Source organism: Podarcis muralis, chromosome 1, assembly GCF_964188315.1.
Source record: "Podarcis muralis chromosome 1, rPodMur119.hap1.1, whole genome shotgun sequence".
NCBI classification, from domain to species: Eukaryota; Metazoa; Chordata; class Lepidosauria; order Squamata; family Lacertidae; genus Podarcis; species Podarcis muralis.
This window is the reverse complement of record NC_135655.1, coordinates 43,207,343-43,230,475: the sequence shown is the minus strand read 5'-3', so window position 1 is coordinate 43,230,475 and position 23,133 is coordinate 43,207,343. Positions and strand designations below refer to the sequence as shown.

The window sequence follows — 23,133 nt, the reverse complement described above, 5'->3', positions numbered from 1 at the left end:
ACCTATTGAGTTTAAATCTTCCCAAGTATGATTAAGTGTCAGACTACACAGCTGACAGTACCGGCTTTCATCTGAGGCCAGTGAGGTGGGCTAAAAGGTGAGGAGCAAGTGGAACCAAATTTGCACATGACAAACTGTCTTACACGATTCTTGAAGGATTGGTTGTCAGCATGCTGGGTTCATGCCAATCAAGTTTGGAGAGCTATCAGGAAGGAGCGCTCAGCTGCCCTAGTCACTTTCCCAAGATACATGAGAGATGCCCTGAACAAGGACTTCTGCTTGTGCACTGGGGTTCCTCCCTCCTTCCCCTGTGCCATCTATAATTGGGTCAAGGGGGTGTTTGGTTGAGAGAACACCCAAAACAGGTAAAGGGGATTGATTCATCTAGCAAGCCAAAATGCTTGACCCGACAGAATAGCCTTGGTGCAATGTTGATTTTCTCCCACACCTTTAATAGAGATGCCTCTCAAATGCATAGTTACAAGGTGTGTCGCTGGACTTAAAATATTGGACAATTTTTTGTTCTCACTGACAAAGATTTGGCTGATATAATTGGTTTTCTGCATCACTTCATTTTATCTAAAGCTTGGGGATTAATTTTTTTTGTAGCTAAAGGAGAGCCTTGTTTTAGCGCACATACGGATAGAACGGTTGATTGAGAAACTCGAAGAAAGAAACCAGCAGAAGTTGATGTCTGAAAAGCAGGTCTACAAAGCAAGACTACATGGCCAAGCATCTGGGGGAACAAGGAAGAAGTTGAACAACTAACTGGTAGAATTTCTGCAGTCACATATCTGCATTTGGCTGTGATGAACATGGTTGTACTTGTCTTCACACAACCACTGTTTTGGTTGTACAGTATTTGAAAATGGCAGTGTGTCTTGGACTGGCAAATGGATTACACAAAGCATATGAACTGCTATATTTTTATATGTGCACACAGTTCTGCCTGGATTTTTTTGGAATTGTTGCATCTGTTAATACTATCCTAAATTATACAGTGAATGCATTTGCAGCCTCTGTTTAGAGGAAATGTACAGCTTGTACAGTTTGTTGGTGGCTTCAATTCAGCATTTTATTTTAAATTTGGCTTGAGACAGTTCAGTCTACCCAGTAGCCTGTTGTGTAAACTAAAAGTGTCAATTTAAAAACTATTAAAATTTCATCAAACTTGAATTCTTAACTGTAACACCAGTTGAATTCTATGCTAACAACAGGGTTTTTAAAATGCTGCCTAAACTACCAAAGGTGGAGCATAGGTTAGGAAACTTGTACAGATGTGAGGCAGCCTACATAAAGGCTTTTCTGTCTCTCTTATTAACTTTATGAATTGCTTCCTATGAAACATCTCAAAGCAATTTAACAATAAAAACAATTTCAAGTCCAATGTAAGAATGTACATTGCAGTGCTGTTTAAATGCTGTAGACACAAATTTGACAGAATGGACTGACCGGTTAGCTTATGTTTGATGGCGCTGCTTTCCTATTCGTTTCACCACCTGATAAGTTTTCAGAAAAAAACTTAAAGCCCTGTACAATGGTACCTTGGGTTAAGTACTTAACTTGTTCCAGAGGGCTGTTCTTAACCTGAAGCACCACTTTAGCTAATGGGGCCTCCCGCTGCACCGCCGGAGCACAATTTCTGTTTTCATCCTGAAGCAAAGTTCTTAACCCGAGGTAATATTTCTGGGTTAGCGGAGTCTGTAACCTGAAGCGTCTGTAACCCGAGGTACCACTGTATTGGGAAGAGGAGGGAGAAGAGGCACTGCAAAACATATGACAACCAATCACATAATTGTTGAGAAATACATGAGAGTATGAAGTGGCTCATATGTGCTAAAAAGCTGCTGGGGTTTCACCGCAATCATATAAGCTTGCAAGGATTAAACATTTTTCTCCTGCTCCACAATGAAGGCAAACTGAAATATGTGAACCTACATTTCTATCGTTTCAAGAGTTCGTCCTAGAAGAAATGACACAATGGCATTTTAAGTGCATTCTCAGCCCATGCTGCTTTATTGCTAAAAAATTGTATACAGGTGCAGAGTTTCCAGTTTCAGTTTTGAACAATTATTGTTTACAGTGTCAAAAGAATAATTTTAACACCCTCTTTCCCTCCCCAAAAGATGCATAGATATAAAAGCAAGCTGCCTTTTGGAATTCTTCAGATATATACAGGGGTAGATTTGTGGTATTTGTTACATAATTGTGCAATGGGAGTAAATAGTTTGCAGTGGCATATACCTTCCTTGTCTGTTCTGCTTGTTCAAGTGAGTTAACAAAATGTCAGCCTACTTCTAAAATTTATACAATGTTTCTGTACATTTTCCCAGACTCTAGCTTTCACAATCCTTTTATTATGATCAGTTATCCTATGCATTTGCAAAGACAATCTTTTCTTTGCTCTGAAAGAAGAAATTAATTAGCAGAGCCCTAAATCACAACCTACAAGAGGGACAGAGTTTGGGAAAAACAATTCAATGATACAATACTATGGAGTCTTTTCATGTTAACATGAAATCAGAGGGGAAGTCAAACTGATGTCATTACAAGCCTTCACTCACGTCTCCAATATTCATACATCTATTTGGCAGCTACTAATTACTGAGACTGGCAATGCAAAAAATATGGCCTCTATAACAAGCTTAAAATAAATGATTGGGAAAATAACCACTAACATAAAATGCAGATTTGCCATAACAAATCCTTTTTCAGATCTATGAGAAAGCAAACTTTGATATGAAGAAGTGTTTGTAACTTGCTCTGCAGAAACTAGTATAGCCGTAATCTAGTTAAGGAACTTTAAACTCAGTGTTTATTTTAAGCAGCACCTTCACATTAGGAAAATAATTTTCTAGTCCAGGTTTAGATACAAGGGCTATGCTTCTACCATCCTCTACTTAATATTTAATATGTATTCGGCATATATATTCTACCATTAAATGCACCCACTTTTTACTTTTTTTGTAACTAAACCAATAATTTTTATGGGGGTGCCATTTACTCTCTTGAATCTAGTTAGCAAGCTCCACTCCTACTTAGCAAGCTTTAACTTGCTTTGTGTCTAAAGCAAAACTTTGCCATTTTCAGATTAGTTATTGTAAGGTATATTAATGCTGGTCTGAAACCAGTTCATCTTGGTATAGCTGCCTAACAGGGTGAGAGATACCTGGTGAGGAGAACCTGTCATTTAAACTCAATACCTGAAGAGTAAGGACTGCTTAATGATTTCATCCACCTAAATTCTCATTTATTTGCAGCCAACAGGTTGTGATCCAGGTTCCTTCCTTCTTGTTACCTGAAAATTCCTACTACATACAACATTTTGCTATTGCCCTATTTGGGGTTCATCTAGTGCCTTCTCTGTACTCTGAAACTCTGCACCTTTTTTATTTGTACAATTGCAGCAGCCAAGAAACCCATCTTACCACCAACCATGCTCATATTATGTAGGCTCAAGGGAACACAATGAACCTGGTAAGAGGTCAAAAGGGCTCATTCTGCTGATTCTTCTTTCAAATACACAGTTTTGGTGTCATGCTTCTCTTATTTGTACATTCTGCCTCCTTTAAAGAGACAGAATGCTCTCTAAAATCAAAATCTGAGAATCAAAGCAGTAAGTTCAAGCTATTGGTATATTAGTTCCTATTGCTTCATTATGTATAAATGCATATATCAATTTACTGGTAATAACTATAACACTAGACATCTTAATCATGCATAATTAGAATACTACCTCTATAAAAGACTTGGTTTGTGAGCCTATGTGCTTGTGCCATTGTCAATTTTCCATGTATGTTTTCCATACTTGAGTTTCCCAACCTCATCTGCCTTCCAAGGGTTTGTCAAAGATGGCAGAGGACAGATAAGTTGCAACTATTTAGATGCTAAACTCTGTGGAATGTTAATTGTGCTGTAATTTGGGAAAGTTGACAATTCCATCTAAAACCAACTAGCAAGTGATCAAACTCGAATGCTTTCATCCTGCCCCCCCCCCCCTTCAGATAGAATCAATTTCCAGCTCTAAACCTGCTTCCTTCTCATCTAGTTATGTAGGAAATCTTCACCTTGGGGCATTCTCCCCTGCCCCATCACAGGACATATTCTCATTCTCTAGTATTTTGTTTTCCACATTCCTGTCATAAGAGTCCATTCATACAAATGAGTTCTTTGTTCAGCAGAGACCCTATTAAGCTTTTATTCCTGCAGTCTTTGGGGAGCACCACTTAGCTGACCATTCCTCTACATTTCAGGGCAGGGAGAACTCATTGCCTTTCTGTGTACAGGGTGAGGGCATAAACTCCTTGTCCTTCCTCTATCCCCACCCTCAATCTTCAAGTACTTAATAAAGCATGGTACACAAATTCAGTTCAGCTTAGGCCTCCAAATCCTGTTGCAAAGATCCAACGCTACCACTTGCAAACCTACCATCTATATCCCAGAAGCCTGTTTGGAAAATACATTTATTGGCACCCATGTATTGTGCTTGGACTTCTACTGCTCAATAATTACTGTTCTTCAAAGTGCAAAGCAAGAATAAAAGGGAGAAGTCAAGTAAGGGGGATTTTATCATAAAAACTAGTGCACATGAGAATAGAGACAGACTATTAAAGAAGAGCCCCCTGCAACCATTCATAAAGAATGGCACTAATATACTTAGAATGAAATCCTGTTCTCCACTGATAGAATAAAGGCTGTTAGGAGAATAAATGGAAGGCGAGGTGGTGGTGTATACACCATGTATACCCCAAGTGCTGCTTATGTGCCATGAAGAGCTACTTCATAGAAAGATCTTTCCCCTCATTAACTGCTTATGGAAACAAATTTCAGTGCTAAACCTTCAGGAGTTTAAATACAACTACTGATGTGCAAACTGCTTAAGTGCAATTTGTTGAAGCCGCCTCTCACAGGTGTCCTCCAGTTGTTTTGGATGTGCTGCTGGGGTTGATGGGACCTACAGCACAAAGCATCTGGAGGGCACCAGGCTGGCAAAGGCTGCTCTGGAGAGTAACAGAACCCCTCATTTCTATAGATCTAGGCAGCAAAGCTCTCCATTATGAGGTTATGCAAGATAGCCAAGCATCTTCAAACAGTTAACCACATCCTAAATGTTTCTGACTAAGCACCACAACAGCAAATCCTGCATGTATGAAGCTCACACACTTATCCAGATACCAAGCTAAAAAGTTCATTATTTATTAAATTGGGTAGCAGCAGCACTATGTCAGTCAAGCACCAGTTTTGCAAATTGAAAAGTATCTGCAAACCAGCAACTCAAAATAAATTTAGAGCAAAGCAAGTCCTACTGGTGGCATAGCTGTGATATGCCTTTCAGATTCTGCCAGTTTGCTCAGAATGGTTAACAAAGTGCAAATTTCCTTAGCCCTAGAATCATGTTTGTTTGAAAACAGTAAAAAGTGCCTTGTATATTTTGTGATGTGAACAAAATAGTCACAGGTTTTTGTTGACTATTTTTTCACATATAAAGGACAGTCTCCTTGATTCAGATTTCAAACATTTTGGAAACCATTAGTAAAGCTCATATTACAGAATGAATATATAGGGGTCGTTCTGTACAGAATATATATCAATTCTACTTTTAAAATATGGGCTTCTTCCATCCACTTGAACAGGTGGCTGTGTTGATCAGACTGATGATAGATACTGGCTACCCTCTGGCCATATTCTGCTTATGGAAGGCTCTTTAGTACAATGGAGCCATCAGTGGAAAAAGGGTTGAGGCACTCTTCAGTGATTCCTCCTTCCCACTCAAATCTGACCTGGAGAATTGGTGGGACCTTTGGAACAGTATGGGCAGCTGTTAAGGGGAGGGGAACTACCCAAAATAGCCTTGATCCCTATTCAAAAGCCTTCTATTGGCAGAAACACACCAGCTGGGATATAACTCCTTGCAATTAAGGAAAACAATAAAGGTAAAGCCTTCAAGTATACATCCCAACCTTGTAGATGAATCTGTTCTACTTCAGCGGAATCCTGTTTAAGGCAGAGTTACATATTAGGCTTACAGTTTACATGGTCTTACATGCATACTAGGTTAGTGCAAGTTGCATTTTAAAGAGGTATGAACTGCACTCTATAGAGTGGTGAGGGTAAGATTGCCAGGCATACCCATCTAGAATAGAAGCTTCCAAACTCAAAAGTAGCTTTTATAATTAAGAGTGAAACCACGTAACAGGCGTACAAGTTTTTAAAAGGTTTTTTAAAGAGAGAAAAAAACATTTTCAGGAGACACAACACTTGCTAGGTGCTAGGATGCTTTGTACCTTGCCAACATTCCTCAAAAATTTGACACATCTAACCAGCTTTAGGTAATGGCAACAAGTTTCCACAATCAAATCTAAATTGCATGTTTAGGTTGAACCTGGCCCTGTTCACAGTCTCTGAAGAGTTCCCTTTCACACCAGAAGTTCAACTACATACTATCTATTGACAAGGAGGACAGGGGTTCATCCACTTCCTCATGCACACTGCATCTTTAGCCCATGACCACAACAAGTTTCTGCCCTAGTTGCATCAATTGGGGGGAGCTATGCAGGAGTTTTAAACAGGCTCCTCAATAAAGCATTCAAGTGCCAACTTCCTTTGAGGAATTTCCTAACATTTTAAAGAGAAACTCATCATGTCAGGCAACTCCCTGCAACACAGAGCACCACAAACCTATTTGGTTAGTACCATTTATTCTACTATACAATACTTGCTAATGCAAGTAGTTCCTATTACATGCAAACAGTTATTGCTACTAAAGTTCTATTGATTAAGTCATCTTATGGCTTTATTTGCATCAGGGATTCTTTCCCCCTACATACTGTGCTATTTTGCATTCCAGTTTCAGAGGTATTTTTCCATCAATTGATTCTCCCAAGCACTAAAAACTATTTTATTCAATGAGACAGAAACATTTCTTTCCAACAGAACCTTGGCTGAGCTCAGGTCCTCACTGCTCATTTGTAAACAACCCACCTTCCCAAATTTCAAGGGAGAATAGGCAGAGACCTTTAAACATAGATCTCTTGTTTTGTGGTTAATTAAATGTTTCCTATGAATTTTTAGCCAATGGTAAACCAAAACCAGTAATATTTTTTTCCTCACCAAGGTAGCCATTTACAGACAAGACCAAGAAAAAGATGCAGTATCCTCTTTAAGCTACAAGTAGCTGTTTTCTAAAAACAGAATCACAGCAGTCCAGCTACAGGATCTGCACAGAAAAATCAGGTGCCTGAATTGCTGATCTCACTTATTTGAACTAAAAGCAAATTGATAATATAAGCAGGGAGACATCTTAGTGACCCAAATAGTTGTACTGCAATGATTTAAAAAATTTTAAAACAGCAAACTCCTTCAGGTGCTTTCTATAGAAGTAGAAAAATGAGAATCATTTGCTTTCAAAAATGAATACTACCAATCTTGAATAGCAGTAGCAGTGTTATTATTTGTAATTTAGTCATTTTTTCAACTTGATAGATGATGTGCTGCTCTAACATAAGGGTACTTATGAGCAAATATGCAACTAGTGGGTAACTGAGTAAAAGTTTATAAGCTCTTCTGAATGGAGAACAGTCATATATGAAGGGACATTTTATGAGAACATGTGGCAAAGATTAGCCTTATGCACACTTAAATCTGTGAAACTTCTTAGTCCAAGAGATCAGTGAATTTTCCCATTGCAGCAAAATATTATTTGCTCAAAAAAGGATTTGTTAAGGACTGTTTCAACTGTAGTTTCTTTGAGGTGCACTTCTACCTGCTTACAGATTCAAGATCCATGCACTCCTCATGCTACTGATTTTATTCACCAATATAAGCTATCATTGCCTAGAAAGGACACTGCATCCTTAGCCCATGACCATAATCTTGTCAGTTTCTTATGAATTACACCATCAGCCTTGTTAATTTGTCACTCTGAAATTGTAAAAAAAGTACTACTAGGCTCATGCACTGATCCTAACATGGCACTACAGTTTTGCTACAAAGCACTAATGCTTATGGAACTATACACATCTCAAAATGGAAGACATTGGTGATTTTGTTGTTCTCAAACAACTTGTAACATTTTGTCCACAAGTATTAAAATATATTTATATGTATATATTATACTATTGCACGTGCCCGGTATTTGTTTTTCATAAGGGAAAGATTTCCTGCCAACATAAACAGATGCAGATCAAAATGTAAAATAAAAAGATTAAGGCAGTATTGCCTTGACACAGTACTTTTAAGATGCTACAGGAGAAGTACTACAAACGGGTTTCTTGGGCCATGTACAGCACTCATTTCTCCAAGATTTTAAACTGAATCCTCATGTAGTCAGGGGATCTAGAGGGAAAGGGGATGGGGGAGTTGTTCTTTGCTGGAATTTTGTGCAACTGATATGGCCACTTTCTCTTATATCTATCCTGACAATTTAGGGAAACTAAACATTTTCACTCTATGCCAGCATATTCTTTTACAAATTAAATCTGAGAGAAGTACGTAGGGAAGACAACATAAAGTCTACCGACATAGAAGCAAATCATCACTACACTTGATGTCTTCTGAATTTTCAGTTCCAGAATGAGAGAATGTTTCACTAAGAAGCCTAACCCTATATCTAAAATCCCAATAAATTAAACAGGAATTCCTGTTCAGAAGAACCTAGAAGGAAATCCAACTACTTTTATTTCTGGACTTCTATTTGAATTAGGATTTAAGTATACTTCAAAGCCAATCTAAATGACAACCATGACAATTTCCCCCCAGCAAGCTGACCCAAGTCATAAATCTGATTATGTTTAGCAGTTATAAATATTTACCTGCTGGATAATCTTCTATTAAACATTCCATTTTAAAGAAACTGGTTTGAATTAAGGAAAGCATCTGAATAAGCTTTCCTAAGTATTTATGTGAATCTTTTATTATATAAAAGGAACATAAGATTAAGTGATGAGCAAATACCAGTATTTAGCTTGGAATGCTCCTTTCAAAACTATTAAATACCCCAAACAGCCGCTGTTTTCCATCACAGGAAATATTGCCATTGCTACCTCACACCAGACATCAAGTAGCACAGAAAATGTTGATAACCAAGACTGTCCATTATAACATGCACTCCCATTTTTTTACCCAGATTGAAAATATTTTGAAGCCATTGGCAGATTTTAAATTCACATTTTCAGTAAGACTGAAGGTGCAGTGCTGAGGGCTTCAGCATAAGGAAGTGGGGGAGACTTTTCTAAAACCAGGAATCAATCTACCTCGCAAGGTGTGGCTAATAATCAGCTATTATTCCATGCTAAAGAAAATGTCCTATATGAATCATGTGCAATTGAGACAAAGCATCTTTTGTAAACATGTTAGAAACAGAATTTCCGCCTTAACTTTCAGTGACCCACAGAATTAGTGAAGAAGCCCTTTCTGAGCATGTGTTGTCTTTGTTCATCCAACTGGTGGGAAATTTCACATATATTTTACACTATCAGTTGGTGCCTTTGGGTAAAAGCTTGGAGAAAGGTATTCTTCCTTTTGTTGCTGAATTCCCTAGGAAGACTGAGGATACCATGTAAAACCCATTGCTCCTGGGTTTGGTTTCAAGATTTCAACCCCTTGGGAAGGATCTTGCTAGAAAAGCAGCAACTCACAGGATCACCTCTCCTTTCCAGCAATTATGTAAATTTATATATGCAAGTTTTGTTTTTTAATAGTCTACTCAAAACAGTGAACAAAACTACTAAATGCTACTGTGCTTCAACTGCTTCACATAATGGCATCAAGATGGCCACCTATAAATTGGCTCCTTTTAAAAGGAGAAAAATTCCAACAGGGCAATTTCGCAAGCTGTTTTTTTTTCTTTCCCTTTTTAAGAAGTTATTCCTCATTTTAAGTACACCTGTATATCCTTTTATTTCTGCACAATATTTTCTTTAAAGGTTTGTGTAACAAGTTCCAAGGATATATCAATTTGCTCACTTCTCTAAATGCTATGTTGAGAGTAGGCAGTTATTTTACCAAGGTAGTTTGAAAGGGGGGAAATGCCAATCAAATTAGGGTTATGCCTCTATCTATATGCAAAATCATTTATAGAGTGCAAAAACTCTGAACAAAAAGTTTGCATGTTTCAGTGAAATGTCAGCCATTAATTTCAGTTGCTCTGGAAGGACAGTAGTATTTTTTCTATAATACAGGCTTTACATCTCGAATTCATGTTAAGGAGTGGAGCAGAAAATAAGCAGTGCTTCTTCATTTTCCGTCATGGAGATAAAGGAAGGAGTTTTCTTCACCAGAAGCAGTCAAAGCTCCTTTAGCAGCCTGTGTTGGGTCGACAGGAAAGGACCTGGAAACATACACACACAAATTAACTAATTAAAAGAGAAAGTAATTTCACTATAAATTAAGTTGAAACTGACTTCACATATACATTTTATGGGAACCTTGGAACTTTTAAAGATTTGGAGGAATTGTTTTACAGGTGAATTACAGTGCCTGTGACCGCCCCGCCCCCCATAGTATTCCAAGCAGTTCTTATTCTGGGACCCCTCAGGTTTCACACACCAAGAACAGATCCTGATTGCTGTGGCCAATGCTAAATACATTATGAGCAGTGCTAGAAGTCTACCTAGTATATCATTCAAGATGTATGAAATAAACCTATTTCAGGGATAAATGCTAATTAATTCAGATATTGCAATGGAATAAAAAGATTGCCAGAGGAAGAAAACCTCAGAGAATAAACAGAAACTGTGAGCAGTTGGTGAGTGTTTCATCATTTCAATACAGCACACTTAAGACTATGAGTTGGTTTCATGTCATGAGGGGAAATGGGAGACCCAGCTTCCTTCCCCCCTTGTCGGATGACTCCAGAGAGGGTTGGCAGACTCATCCTGCTAAGATGGAGAAAGGGGGGAGCACAGAAAGGCAGACTGATGGAAGAAAAAATAAAAGGAAAATCTGGGTTGCCATTCTCCCATGCGTTCATCTAGTGAGAGAGAGCGATAACTGTCAACCTGCAGTCCAGCTGGCAGGAAGTGAATTTGGAGAGACGTTGCTGAGCCCACTTAGGTAACCGAGCAGGGCAGTGTAAACATATCCAAGACTCCAGTTCTCCTCTGCTGGAAAAAAGCTTTCAAGTGGGTAGTGGAAAACACCCAGATACTTTTATCTGACTTTATACATTTATAGATTTCTATCCAAGGACCTGAAATAATTTCTGTCAATTCAGCTTAACACCACCTTTCCATATTTACTTACTGTTGCATAAGACTCCTGATTTTCTGACTCCTGATTCTTTGACTGCAACCACAAGAATGTTTTCCCCTGGGTAAGAAAAGATTGAAAGCTTTTAAAAATCATACATCAGTCAAGCAATATCATAAAAAGCTAACTTTCATGGGTGGTGTCTTTATTCTGGAAGGGGTTATTTATAGTTATTGGTTTTAGAACTGCATGAGAAGGGAGTTGTCAGCAAAACTACTAAGTTTCTTAGTAAAAACTCCAAATGGTATGCTCTCATCTGAACCAAGAACAGTAAGCCCACAACTTACCTGGGGGTTATGTTCCAGGAATTGCGCCTAAAGCCAAAACCATGTAGAGTCAAAACACATTGGGTGCAATTGCCAAAGTCTTTTTTCTTGGATGTGCATCTCCTTTTACTTATTTTTATTATTTTGCCAAGTGGTAAAGCTTAATGCACACTAGTTAAATGTGTGTAAGTTGCAGACTTAATGTATAACATAAACACTGTTCCTAGGATGGTAGGCCGCAAACGGCTTTCATATAATCCAAAGAAGGGTTAAACCAACACTTACCTTTTGCTTTATGGCTGCAGAAACTCTTTATCACCAGGAACTCTTGCCTTTAGCTTTCTGATAATTTTCTTATTCTGACTGCCAATCAAGATGGTGCATGCATGGACCTATGGCACACAACAGGAAAGAAACTCAAATTCAGGCCACAGAAAAAAAATTTATCACATGTTCCTCTTCTTATCCTAAGATACTGGGTTTCCTAGTATTGAAAAAAGTCTCCACCCAGGGCTTTTCTTCTAGGAAAAGAGGTGCCGGAACTTGCTGAGCTTTTCTTAGGGGAGTGCCCAGCCAAAGTTGGTGACCATTGGGGGGGCTCTCTTCTTTGCCCGCTCACCGCACTGCCACTGCGCTAGAGACTGTGCCACTCACAGCCTCAGTTGCTCAACATGGAGTGCAGTGCCACCCACAGCCTCTGGCGCGCAGCCCTGAGCAGCGTGCCCCCGTGCTGCAATGCTACAGAGGTGCCGGAACGCACCAAAGAGGTGCCAGAACCCGTATAAATCATTATGACAATGCACAGCCTGCTAGTATAACAGACAATGTCCTTTCAAAATGAGGCATAAATTATCTCATAAATTTTGTCTTAAGGAATAAATAGAAGTGCTCATTGTAATCAATGGGATTACGTAGATGCAATGCTAACTATGCCACAAGAAGCTGACTTGCACACTCCTGTTCTCATCCTGCCCCTGGCAAATGTGACACAACTAGAAGCTTCTAACCATGATTAGTGGCAAACCATGATTTACAACAGTCTCTAAAACCCAACAAGCTATGCACACCACTTCTGAAATGTACAGCATCAGAAAGGTACAGGCAAATCCCAAACGCTTGGGGACATGTGCACAGGAGCTACCAATTGATTTTGCCTTCCTGGTACCTTTCCACTGTTTGCTTGCAGTTACAATTCCTTCTTTGGACCTTGTCTTTATTGCTCCATACAGTGGTAGCAGGCTGTGTACAGCATGAAAGAGCTCTTATCTTCAAACCAATGCATTTAACATCAGGGTATAATTCATCAAGATCACATTTGCCTAGCCTTCACTGAGCAGTCAGAAATGCAATACTCAAATGAATGCATTTTTCATTCAGAGCCTCTGCATTTCTTCAACAGCTTATAACAGTGCAGTCATAACTAAAGAAGCACAAAGGGTTACATTTCCCTCCAATTACTATCTAATCAAGTAATATGCAATTCTCAGGGAAAGAATGGAGTGTTTCAAATAGAGAAGATCAGAAAATCTGCAGTTTCTAATTAAATTTCAAAGGGAAGGACTACACTCGGGTCTTAAGAACGCAAAGCTGACAAGTCTAGCAGTAGAAGGATGGATCACCTGTGAGCAGGGGTGCTCATCATACAATTAAACACACACATATACCCGGTATACACAAACAGCAGCATTCTGGTGCTTATTCACTATCTGCAATACACAATATTTTTAAAGGCAAAGAAGTGTGAGCAACTTTAGAAATTCTAGCCATTTAAGATGGTCTTTAAATTCTCATAGCATCTTGCACTCTGAAATTTCATTTTAAAAATCAAACCGCATTAACTACTCAAGAAATTTTTTAAGCATATTTAAATTCTCTGACAATTCTCATGATAAATTACAGTAACTGAAATGCTGAGCTACTTAACTAATAAGAAAGTAGGAAGGGGAGAGTGGGAGAACTTGGCTGCTATACGTACTACTTTCAGTTCTAGTCACCTCTCCACATATCTGAGAGTATTTTCATAACAAAATAAAGCAAGATTTTCCAGTGACAAGATGAAATTATACCCAACTCACATGAAAACCCGTGGAAGGTGAAGATGCAAGTCAAGGTATTGAAACTGTAATGCAAGATTTAAAAACAGGTTTGTGTTTTTGAAATCACTGCTACATTCACAAAGCAGATTGTCTACTCACCCAATCAATAATATAAATCCCCTTCACCCTGAACAGCAACACTGAAATGTTTAATGTATTAATACATTATCATGATGCTAACATGGCATTATGTAAAGCTTGGAGGAAGGGGGTGCCCAGGATTATTTTGTGATGCAAATCAATTTCCCAGAACAGTGGTTCTTCATTTACAGAATTTTGTCATCAATAAGACTAAGGCCAAAAAAGAATCTGAAGCTCTATCTCCCTACTCCATTCAGCAAAATATAAACTGGAAGCTATGTTTTAAAATAAGCACTTTGCACTGAGCAGAGCAGGGGAATAGGACATAGTTTAGTCAGCAGCTATAATGATTCTAGTACCAAGCAGTTTTATTCTGCTTTCTTAAAATAGTAAATAAAACCAATGAAGTGAATGATAGTAAAATGTAATTACTTATAACAGGTACTTTGGCAGTACTCAACAGTAAAGGGCTGTTATAGGAATTGAAATTTCTGTACTTCATCTAATTTAAAGCAAGATCTAATAATGGAACAGCACCGCTGAGACTCAAGTGCAATGGCTGCAATATCAGTACAACGTAATATTCCATTCTTCTAGATTCAGGTAGGTAGCTGTGTTGGTCTGACACACTCAAAATATATATAAAAAAATTGTCCAGTAGCACCTTAGAGACCAACTAAGTTTGTTCTTGGTATAAGCTTTCATGTGCATGCACACTTCTTCAGATACCTGTTCACAGATTGTATTTTCCTCAGAAAGTTTGTGGTGTCACTTATGCAGCTAGGATCACTGATGGCATACAGTTTCAGAACAGAGTCCATATATCCAGAAGTGTGCATGCACATGAAAGCTTATACCAAGAACAAACCCAGTTGGTCTCTAAGGTGCTACTGGACTATATACATACATACATATATACATATATATCGTAATATCCAAATTGCCTTGGATCAAGGCCCAATCTCAACACAGCAACCACCAGCTCTGCAAAATGGTCTCTGTGTCATGCCAGCAAAGATGACAAGAAGATGGAGATAGACTTAGGAAGAGATCGGCAGTTTTAGAATTTTAGTCCCATTAGTGTCAGAAAGGCCATAAAAATGCATTGCTTTGCTTTATAAAATGAATTAGCAATTATCTATCAAATAAGGCAGTTTCAAAGCTGGAATTAAATTTTTCCAGGGGAAATGTCTATATCACTAACACCCAGGTTTTTGGGTTGCCAAAATAACAGTTTTTAGTGCTTTCATCTTTTCCATGTATTTCCCAGTGTCCTTGCCAGAAGGTGGTGTGTGTATTTGTGTTGAGTGCTGGAGCCCAAGGTGACACCCAAATCCAGGCACCCCAGAGCGCAGTGCGGACCAGGGCTGTGCTTGCAGGGCGCCACGCTGCTGCATCCCCCACAGCCACCGGAGGGCAGCTGAGAAGGCTGCAACTGGCACGATCTGGCCCCACGAACGGTGCTGGGCCCACAGCGAACCTGAGCCATGGTGTCTTGGGTGCCTGCAGACACCATGACGCCCCAAAAAGCACTGTGGGACTGCCTCCCTCTCAATTACCCTCCAGCTGAGGGGGAAGCATTGGGCAGACTTCCTGTAAGCTCTGCGCTGCTTGAAAGAGCAACGCGGGCCTGCAGGACGCCTGAGCGGAACGTAACACCTCAGGCACTGGGATTCTGGCTTTGTGCCCTGCTCACCCTGCCCCGCTATGCACGGTGCCCAAGTGGCTAGCTATGCCACTGGCCTGAAGGCACTTGGGGGACATTCAAACAGTGGCACCCAACTGGCTATTCTCCCCATCCACCCTTCTCTTGGGAAAGGCAGGTGGAGTACGTTGTGCACCACTGTGTGAAAGCCTTGGCCACATTACCCTCAGGCCCTTCCCTTGGGAGGGTGCCTGATTTGTTGCTTGAAGGTTTTGGACATTTTCAAGCAGTGACAGCAACCTGGCATTCTTTCCACTAGTTCTTCCCTTGGGAAAGGCTTGAAAGGGGCTTGGCTCATAGAGAAGTGGGCTGGCAACTACAGTTTTTGACTCTGCCAGTAAAGCTCGCCAAAAATGATAGACCCTTACTTGGGGCAGTTTGAATTAGACCTCCATTTCTTCACATCTGTCTCTTTTCCATTCAAAGACATTTTGGCAGCTGTATAAATAGAATCTCCTGAGTATGCAATTAAAAAAAATATATTTCTGCAGTATCTGCTTCAAAAAGATGCAGCTGCTCTTTGTCTATATAGCAATGGATACAGTGCATACAAATTAATGCATTCAAAATGCACTCCAGCCATCTGCTGAAGCTCACCAGCAATTCTACATAAGATCTGCCAGCTTGTTCATAGTGTATGTTTCAATGTTTTTTCCCCAAAGCTAGTCATAATTTATTTCTTCATTGCAGATGGGCTCCTATTTCTTGACTTCTTTAAGAAAACAGCTGATCTGTCTTGCTTGTATGTGTTAATTATTAAACACAGAATTGTAAGAAGCAAATAAGACCCGGGGTTGTTTTTCTTTTTAAAAAAGCAAAATTCACAGAAAAAGTAAACAATAATGGAATGAAATATGTCCACTTATACGAGTATGGAAACAGGACAGCGAAAGCCTTCCTGATCCCCACAAAAACATATGGCTTGTTCTATTTCTGATACACACAGGCACATGAAAGCTGTGAAGTGCAAGACAAGGGAAAATGGGAGCTGAATCAACAAGAGATACAGCTCTCACAGAAGCCAACTCCTGGGGGCTTCGGACCCCACAATAAAATATTTGAGGGGGCCGGGGCCCCACAAAGTTGACGGGCATCGCCATTCAAATAGCGTGTGGGAAATGCGTCATGTGATCGATTATGTGGGGTGGGGCTTACCTGGTCCCCACGATATTTTATTCAAGTTGGCACCCCTGTCAGCTCAAGAAAGAAAAGGGGACACATAATCTGCCCTGCGCAGTAACGATGACTAGAGGCCGGGCTAGTCGGCTGCAGGCACGACGAACTCCAGCCTTCCCTAGAAAAGCACAGGAGCTACAGAGGACCCCCCTGGAAAATGCGCACCGACCCCCAACCCACTTCTCAACACTGGAAAGAAGGCAGGAGATGGTTTCGCCACTGGGACGCCCAGTGAGGCCCAAGTACCCGCAGCAATGCCTCGCCAACCCCACCCGCTCGAGAACTAGAGAGGCGGTGTGCCTTGTCTCTCTCTTTCTTGGCCGCTGCACAGCGCCGGGTGCCTGGAGCACCTCGCCCGTGCAGGGCCTCACCAGCAAGCCCTCGCTCCCTGCCAGCTTTGGGGAGGTAGGAGAAAGGAGGGGATCGCCCTGGCTTGGCCACCGAGGCCACGCAGCGATTCTCGACCCCCTAGTTCCAGGCGTAGCCCGCTTACAAGTTTGCGGCTCTGGGGGCCGAGAAAAGCGAGCTGCTTCCACCCTCACAAACCCCGGACGACGAGGAGGAAGGAGGCCCCTTATGAGGTAAAAGGCCAGAACTGAGGTAATAAGAATATGCTCCGGACCCCAGAACTTGTCTCTCTCCAGCGGCACAGAACCGGGACAAGCACGTAAAGAGAGAGCAGGTTCCGACCGGCTCAACGGACGGGCTTCGGCAAGTGAGCTCCAGGCTCCAGGTTGGTTTTTTCGGTCCAGCGGGCCCTCGTGCCCACGGACCTTCCCCACCGAAGCCCCTGAGCCCGCCATGTCTTACCTCAGGTAAGGCCCCAGGGCCGCAGCCCACGGCGCTCTCCTTCCTTCCCCCTCACTCCGCCATCTTCCCCTCCTTACTTCGAGCGCCCAATGGGAGGCCGGCGCAGGGCGACGCAGCGGCCGTTCTACAGAACGCGGGTCCCACCGAGTGGGCCGCTCTCCTGTCACTCACTTCTCCGCTTTGGGTTGCCATTGGGTAGGCTTCCCCCAAACGGCTGGACACGGAGAGGCGATTGGCCAACCGCGATGTGGTATACGCCTTCCTCCGCGCGAGTCCTATTGCCGCGTTGAAGAAGTGGGATGACCGGGAGGCGGGTGTTAGGCGTTCGGGGTACTCAGTCGTTCAGGACGCCTCCTAAAGGAAGGAAGGGGTTGTGCGCGGTGGCGGGAATGCGCAAATTGGAAATTGTACTTTTGTTTATTCTGTTACATTTTCCCCCGCAGCTGCTCCTCCTCCTCCTCCTCCTCGCTCAGTAGGATGCTCGTGCCCGCTGCCACTAATTTGCTCAAGTGAGCGCGTCCAAATTGAATGGGGAATGTAGAGCGGGATCTTTTGCGATCTTACTTGATGGGCCGATAGGGAACTATAACCGGGCTTCAATCCTAAACACACCAGGCCCACCCACAAGTCAAGGTGCTGCAACCACCTCAGGCATAGAGGCAGGCAGGCAGATTCCTCTCGTTTCTGGTCTAGATCTTCACTCGTCCCTTCTTCACTGGCAGGGAGGGAGGGTGCCATTTTGTGGTTTGCCAAAATGTCATGGGTTGGCGCTGCCACTTACAACCTAGACAGTTCTCTCAGCTTTAGTTCTGGGTGTCCTGCAAATTACACGGGGGAGAATAAGCATTATATAAAGGGTGGTACATTCACGCCAGCCCTACTTAGGAAAGAGCTTCCTCAGTAGAAATCAGACTGCTTAGCTTTTTGCTCTGGCAGGTTGGGAATGCTGTGTGAAACACAGTTGGAACTGCACAGAAAATGTAGACCAAAACCCTCATCAAAACTCAGATCACACTTGTCTCCACAGACCGAATCTTGCACTTCCTCGTTCCACCATTTTGCAAAAATAGATCTCAAAAAGAAACCCTCTGGGTTTTCAGAAGGGATTTGTCACCCACCACCATCAATAACTTGTGTAGGGATCATATATATTCACATGAGATCTGTACCTCAGATTCTCCATTTTTGCTCCTAGGTGGCGCTGTGAATTGCTAGCTCTCCCTTTTTTCCTGGTGTGATCAGTGGGTACAGATATGATCTGACAGTAATTTTCGGGGGGGGGGGGGACACACTATAAAAATTCTGAAGTCCCATGTTTGGGCTCCATGATAGCACCCTGAAAGCTTAGTTTCATAATGGTGTGGGTACTGTGACTATACTTTAGGGGGAATATCCTGTAGGAAGCTATCTAGAGACCTGCACAAGTTTTAAGATTGTTGTTTTGGTTGTTGCACCATAACAGAAGAGGTGTTTGCTATATGGGACAATTTTATGTTGTCTCCTAGTCACAGAATCATAGAACTGTCAAGTTGGATGGGACCACGAGGGTCATCTAGTCTGAGCCCTACAATGCAGGAATATTTTTTGCCCAATGTGGGGCTCAAACCCACAACCCTGAGATTAAGAGTCTCATGCTCTACCAACTGAGTCAGTACTAATTTAGTAGGTTTATTATGTTTGGATAACATAGCACACCAAAAGGTATGTCATGTTATGCATTCATATTTTGTGTATGGGTGATAACCAACGTTCATCATAATCTTGAGTTGGATCAATCATTTCAATTAACTTACTCTTGTCTTTTAGGTGGGATCAAGGCAAACTGAAATTAATATTAGGGAAGCTTCACGTTTACAATTATGTACTTTTACTATATAGGTTAATACTAACATATATAACAATGGCTTGAGTGTTGTTTTTCTGACAAGACATGCCAGGAAATGAATAGTTGCAGTAACTCCATATTGATATTACACTTTTTACAGTGCTTTAATGTATTCTTTTTTGTAGACAAATGGGAATTTGCATCCACCGTAACATGAGAATCAACCTTTAGTCCCTTTAGTTAGGAACATGTTAAATGAGTCTTCAGGTTTCTATACTCTACAGTGAATTGTACAGCTACTGAAACCTAAGCAAAACCCATCAAGTTGAGAAGTTTATATGAGTTAAAATGCACAGCTGGACTAACAACAAGAGTTAAGAATACACATTACCTGGCATGTATTTCATCTCCATTCCCCGTTATTTCTAATTTTATCTGAAGTTTTAAAATCTGTTCTGTCTTAACATATTCTGAGTAAAAGGCAGGAAACTCCTATTTATTACCACCATTAAACTGATAAAATAGCTAAGCCACAGATATAAGGGCAATAGGACCACACTCTCCTGGCCTAAGAGAAAGCAGGAAATTCCAGTTGATATATATTGCTTGTAAAACATTCTAAATGCCTGCAGGTTGAAAATGCAAAGCCATTTAAAACCTGAGTAATGAAAACAAGAGGTGAGATCCAAAGTTGCATGAGCAAACATCTGCTTATGCAGCTGGGTTTCTCTTTGCTCTCCGAAATCTTTTGAAGGTTGCAGGAGCCTGCAGAGCAAGTTTTGTGTTTCGTTTTCCTTTGTTTGAAGCAGGGAGGAAAAAGGGAAGTCCTGTTGTGCTAGCAGGTGTATGTTGTGCAAGTGGGTTGACAGCACTGGATGTCACCCAATCTCTTAAAAACTAGATTAGTATATGAGAAAATAAAGTCTTTCAGCTGTAGCATTCTACAGGCACCTTGTGTTATTTAAAACCTCCATTCATTCACAGAACACAGTATGTTGAAGGATTTTATTCATGGATAGTTGATGAATATAATAGATCTGACAAGGCACACCTGTGGATTACCGCTATAGCCAAAGGAAGATTGCTTATTTTCAAATAAGCACATTTCAAACAATAAATCTAACAACTTGGTGTTACTTTCATTTTCCTTCTCTTTATAAAATTCCTATGTTTACATTGTGATCAAAAAATCCTAAAGTGTTTGTAAGCAATCACCCTTTAATCTTGTTCCCATCTTTATAATTTGTCTGAAGGAATAGATTTTCTTCTGCAGTTTTTTTTTAAAATGTAAGATAGTGTGCAATTAAGGATCATTGAATTGTGTCACATTTAAGTAAACTAGATTAACTTGCACTCAATACTTATAGAAATGCTGACATATAGCAGGGGTCAGGAGCATTTGAACACTGATTTTTACCAAAGTATTTTTCTGCATCTTGGAAGCCAACACTGCACAGTTAAAAATGGTTGTCAAAGTTCATTGATAATCAGTGCAACAGAATTGTTTACTAACAAGCAAAGACAATCCAGCCTGAAAAGATCATCATATTCATTGCTTTTGAGCCCTCAGTTCTGTATTGTGCTGCTTACATCAAAATTCACAATGTTACTTGATCCTTGTGTATGGTTAAAATAAAACTTTCAAAATATAATCTGAAGTAATAAAGGTACACATGTGCTAAGAATTTTCCTAAAACTGTTAGTGTTCCCACATAATTTGTAGGGACACAGTACTACTCAAATCTGGACTTTGACATGCATGTTGGAGACGAAAGGTCCAGTTGGCATAATTGGTATGAAAAGCCTTCCACTATAAGCTGTGCAACAACAATTATGTATTGCAAACATTCACTGAAAAACAATAAAAGCACAAGAAAGAAATCTGAGTAATTTAAGTATAATGCAAATCAAAATAGTCTACATAAACAAAGCTGGTGGCAGGGGGTGGGCAGCAGAGAGGCAATCAACTTTTTCCAGTTAAGAAACAGCTTGCTATGAAATAGTTTCATTCAAGTACCCAATTACTATGTTTTCAGAACTGCAAGTTACTCTCTTGGCAGACATCCCACATCTGTGGACAAATTCGTAACATTTGACACACTTGCAAGACGAAGCGCCGAAGCCTTAATTCCGAAAACAAAACCATTGGCCTTGCATTACTTTGTGAAGTTAAGAGTGGCAAACATCTATATTTAAACAAAACCAAGGACAGAAGAAGACAGTTTGTTAACCAGACAAACCGAATAGAGAATACAAATACTACCAAGTCAGATTTTTGTTGTCATAGTTCATAAAATAGTAGAAGATTATAGTAACATGGGAAGAAATAATTTATAACCAGAAAGCAAAGCAAAGAGAAGTGTGAGGAAAAGGCCATTTCAAGGTTCCATTCCAAGCTGCACTGCAGCCACGTTCCTTTGTTCTGATGCAGAAGGAATGTTCACATCGATGGAACAAACTGAGGGGGGTTTGGAGATGTACCTCACACGCACCAGCAGGAATGCTCAGGAGAGGGTAAAACAAACTATATTCCTTAAATAACAGGACAACAAGGAATGGGCCTTGATCCATCAGTGAAGAAATCGAATGCTCATTTTTTGCTCTACATCCACCTTCTCCAAAACCTGCAAAAAAGTAGAATTGTTAACCATTTGTCACAGGAAACGAATTCTATCTCAACATTCAGACTTTAGTCTTGTCTTAGGAAGCCATTCTAGTCAGCTTTCCTACTGCATATCCTCTTGTGCTACAGAACTAATTTTTGTAGATCTTGACCTAGAGGTCATCAGTAATATATTTTATGGAAAATGAAAGCTGTACTTAGCAACACTTGCATTTGGAGTGTATTTAATTGCATTTATGGAATTCAAGATTATCCCTGGGCAGTCCATCAAAGCACTGACCAAACTAAATCAGCTTAATTTCAAGAAAGGCTCCTGTATCATGTACCCACAGACCATGCCTTGGAACAGCATGCAAAGTTGTCACACGCTAAAAATATTTAGAAAAACTAACGTGTCTAACAAGAATCATTTAAGCAAATAAGATAAATTGCAATTGTTATGAAGCTGAAGAGCACACCTCTGCCAATTTATGTTCAGATATGGGAAATAGCAAAATAACTGAAGAAATTATGCACCTAAGCCTCCTATTCATTTGATTGCACATCTGATTCGGCAATCCTAGCACTTAATTAAGTTTGCCATATTAAACATTGTTTCCTGACCTTAACAAACTCTGCAAAGGAGATTGCACTGTCACCATCTTGATCAGCCTCCTGGATTGTTCTGTCAGCAATGCTGCCCAACTGTTCATCCGAGATGTTTACGCCAACCATCATCCGCAAAACCTGCAGTATACAGAAACCCCAAAAGAATGCAATGCTAGTGTTTAACAAAGAATATGCTGTAAGTGCTAAGAAGGCACCAGACAAGTAAAGCTACTATTTTATGTCAGCCAAGTAAAGTTCCAGGACCAGCCCAATCAGGCAGCTGGTTTTAAATATCACAAAACAGCAGCAATTTTTAATTATTATATTATTGCTCCTAAGGAGAGGTGCTTGGGACATTTCCTGATTCAGGTGCCAAAATACCTTAGCTGTCCTTGGCTGCTAGGTACTATACACCTTGACTTGTGGCACAACCACCATTTACTGCACTGCTTCAAATGAAGTACATTGAGGCAGTTTAGGGAAACTTTCTAGAAATAAGGAGATCAGTCCAGGTTCATTGAGTAACATCTAGTGCACCACTTAAAAATACAACTTTCATCTCAAGAATTCTCAGATCAGCAAGTTAACAATTATCAGAAAGTTCTCCGCTTTTTTTCTCTGGGCCACCCTTTTAGAGTAAAAATTTGCTCATGCCACACCAAAATTTTTATTGATAAGTATTGATAAGATATTGGAAAGCAAAAAGAAACAACCCC

At 40.5% G+C, this 23,133-nt stretch overlaps 2 protein-coding genes and 2 long non-coding RNA genes across 7 annotated transcripts in view; 2 read left to right on the top strand and 2 right to left on the bottom strand.

Annotated features, from left to right (window-relative positions):
• OIP5 (Opa interacting protein 5) overlaps nt 1-7,387 on the top strand; it is a 12,526-nt gene extending 5,139 nt beyond the window's left edge. For both annotated transcript variants that reach the window (XM_028723305.2, XM_028723296.2), the window contains one exon: nt 610-7,387. In XM_028723305.2, coding sequence (XP_028579138.2) covers nt 610-768 — 159 coding nt within the window. In that variant the 3' untranslated portion in view covers nt 769-7,387. The remainder of the gene's footprint in view (nt 1-609) is intronic.
• On the bottom strand, nt 1,987-17,516 carry LOC114594065 (uncharacterized). 2 transcript variants are annotated; one of them, XR_003705870.2, is made up of 5 exons: nt 17,382-17,484; nt 13,589-13,632; nt 11,799-11,905; nt 11,242-11,307; nt 1,987-10,327 (listed from the first exon to the last, which is right to left on the bottom strand). It is a non-coding gene; the product is annotated as an uncharacterized LOC114594065 (long non-coding RNA). The 2 variants fall into 2 exon arrangements; XR_003705869.2 differs by lacking the exon at nt 13,589-13,632 and having other exon boundaries at nt 17,382-17,516.
• Nucleotides 16,514-23,133, top strand: part of LOC144327468 (uncharacterized) — a 21,930-nt gene continuing 15,310 nt past the window's right edge. For both annotated transcript variants that reach the window (XR_013392518.1, XR_013392517.1), the window contains exon 1: nt 16,514-17,304. This is a non-coding gene — a long non-coding RNA (uncharacterized LOC144327468). The remainder of the gene's footprint in view (nt 17,305-23,133) is intronic.
• The window catches only part of CHP1 (calcineurin like EF-hand protein 1), a 19,669-nt gene continuing 16,732 nt past the window's right edge, over nt 20,197-23,133 (bottom strand). The window contains exons 6-7 of the mRNA XM_028723198.2: nt 22,433-22,555; nt 20,197-21,830 (exon numbers count right to left, since the gene is read on the bottom strand). Of these exons, the coding sequence (XP_028579031.1) occupies nt 21,777-21,830; nt 22,433-22,555 (177 nt within the window). The 3' untranslated portion in view covers nt 20,197-21,776. The remainder of the gene's footprint in view (nt 21,831-22,432; nt 22,556-23,133) is intronic.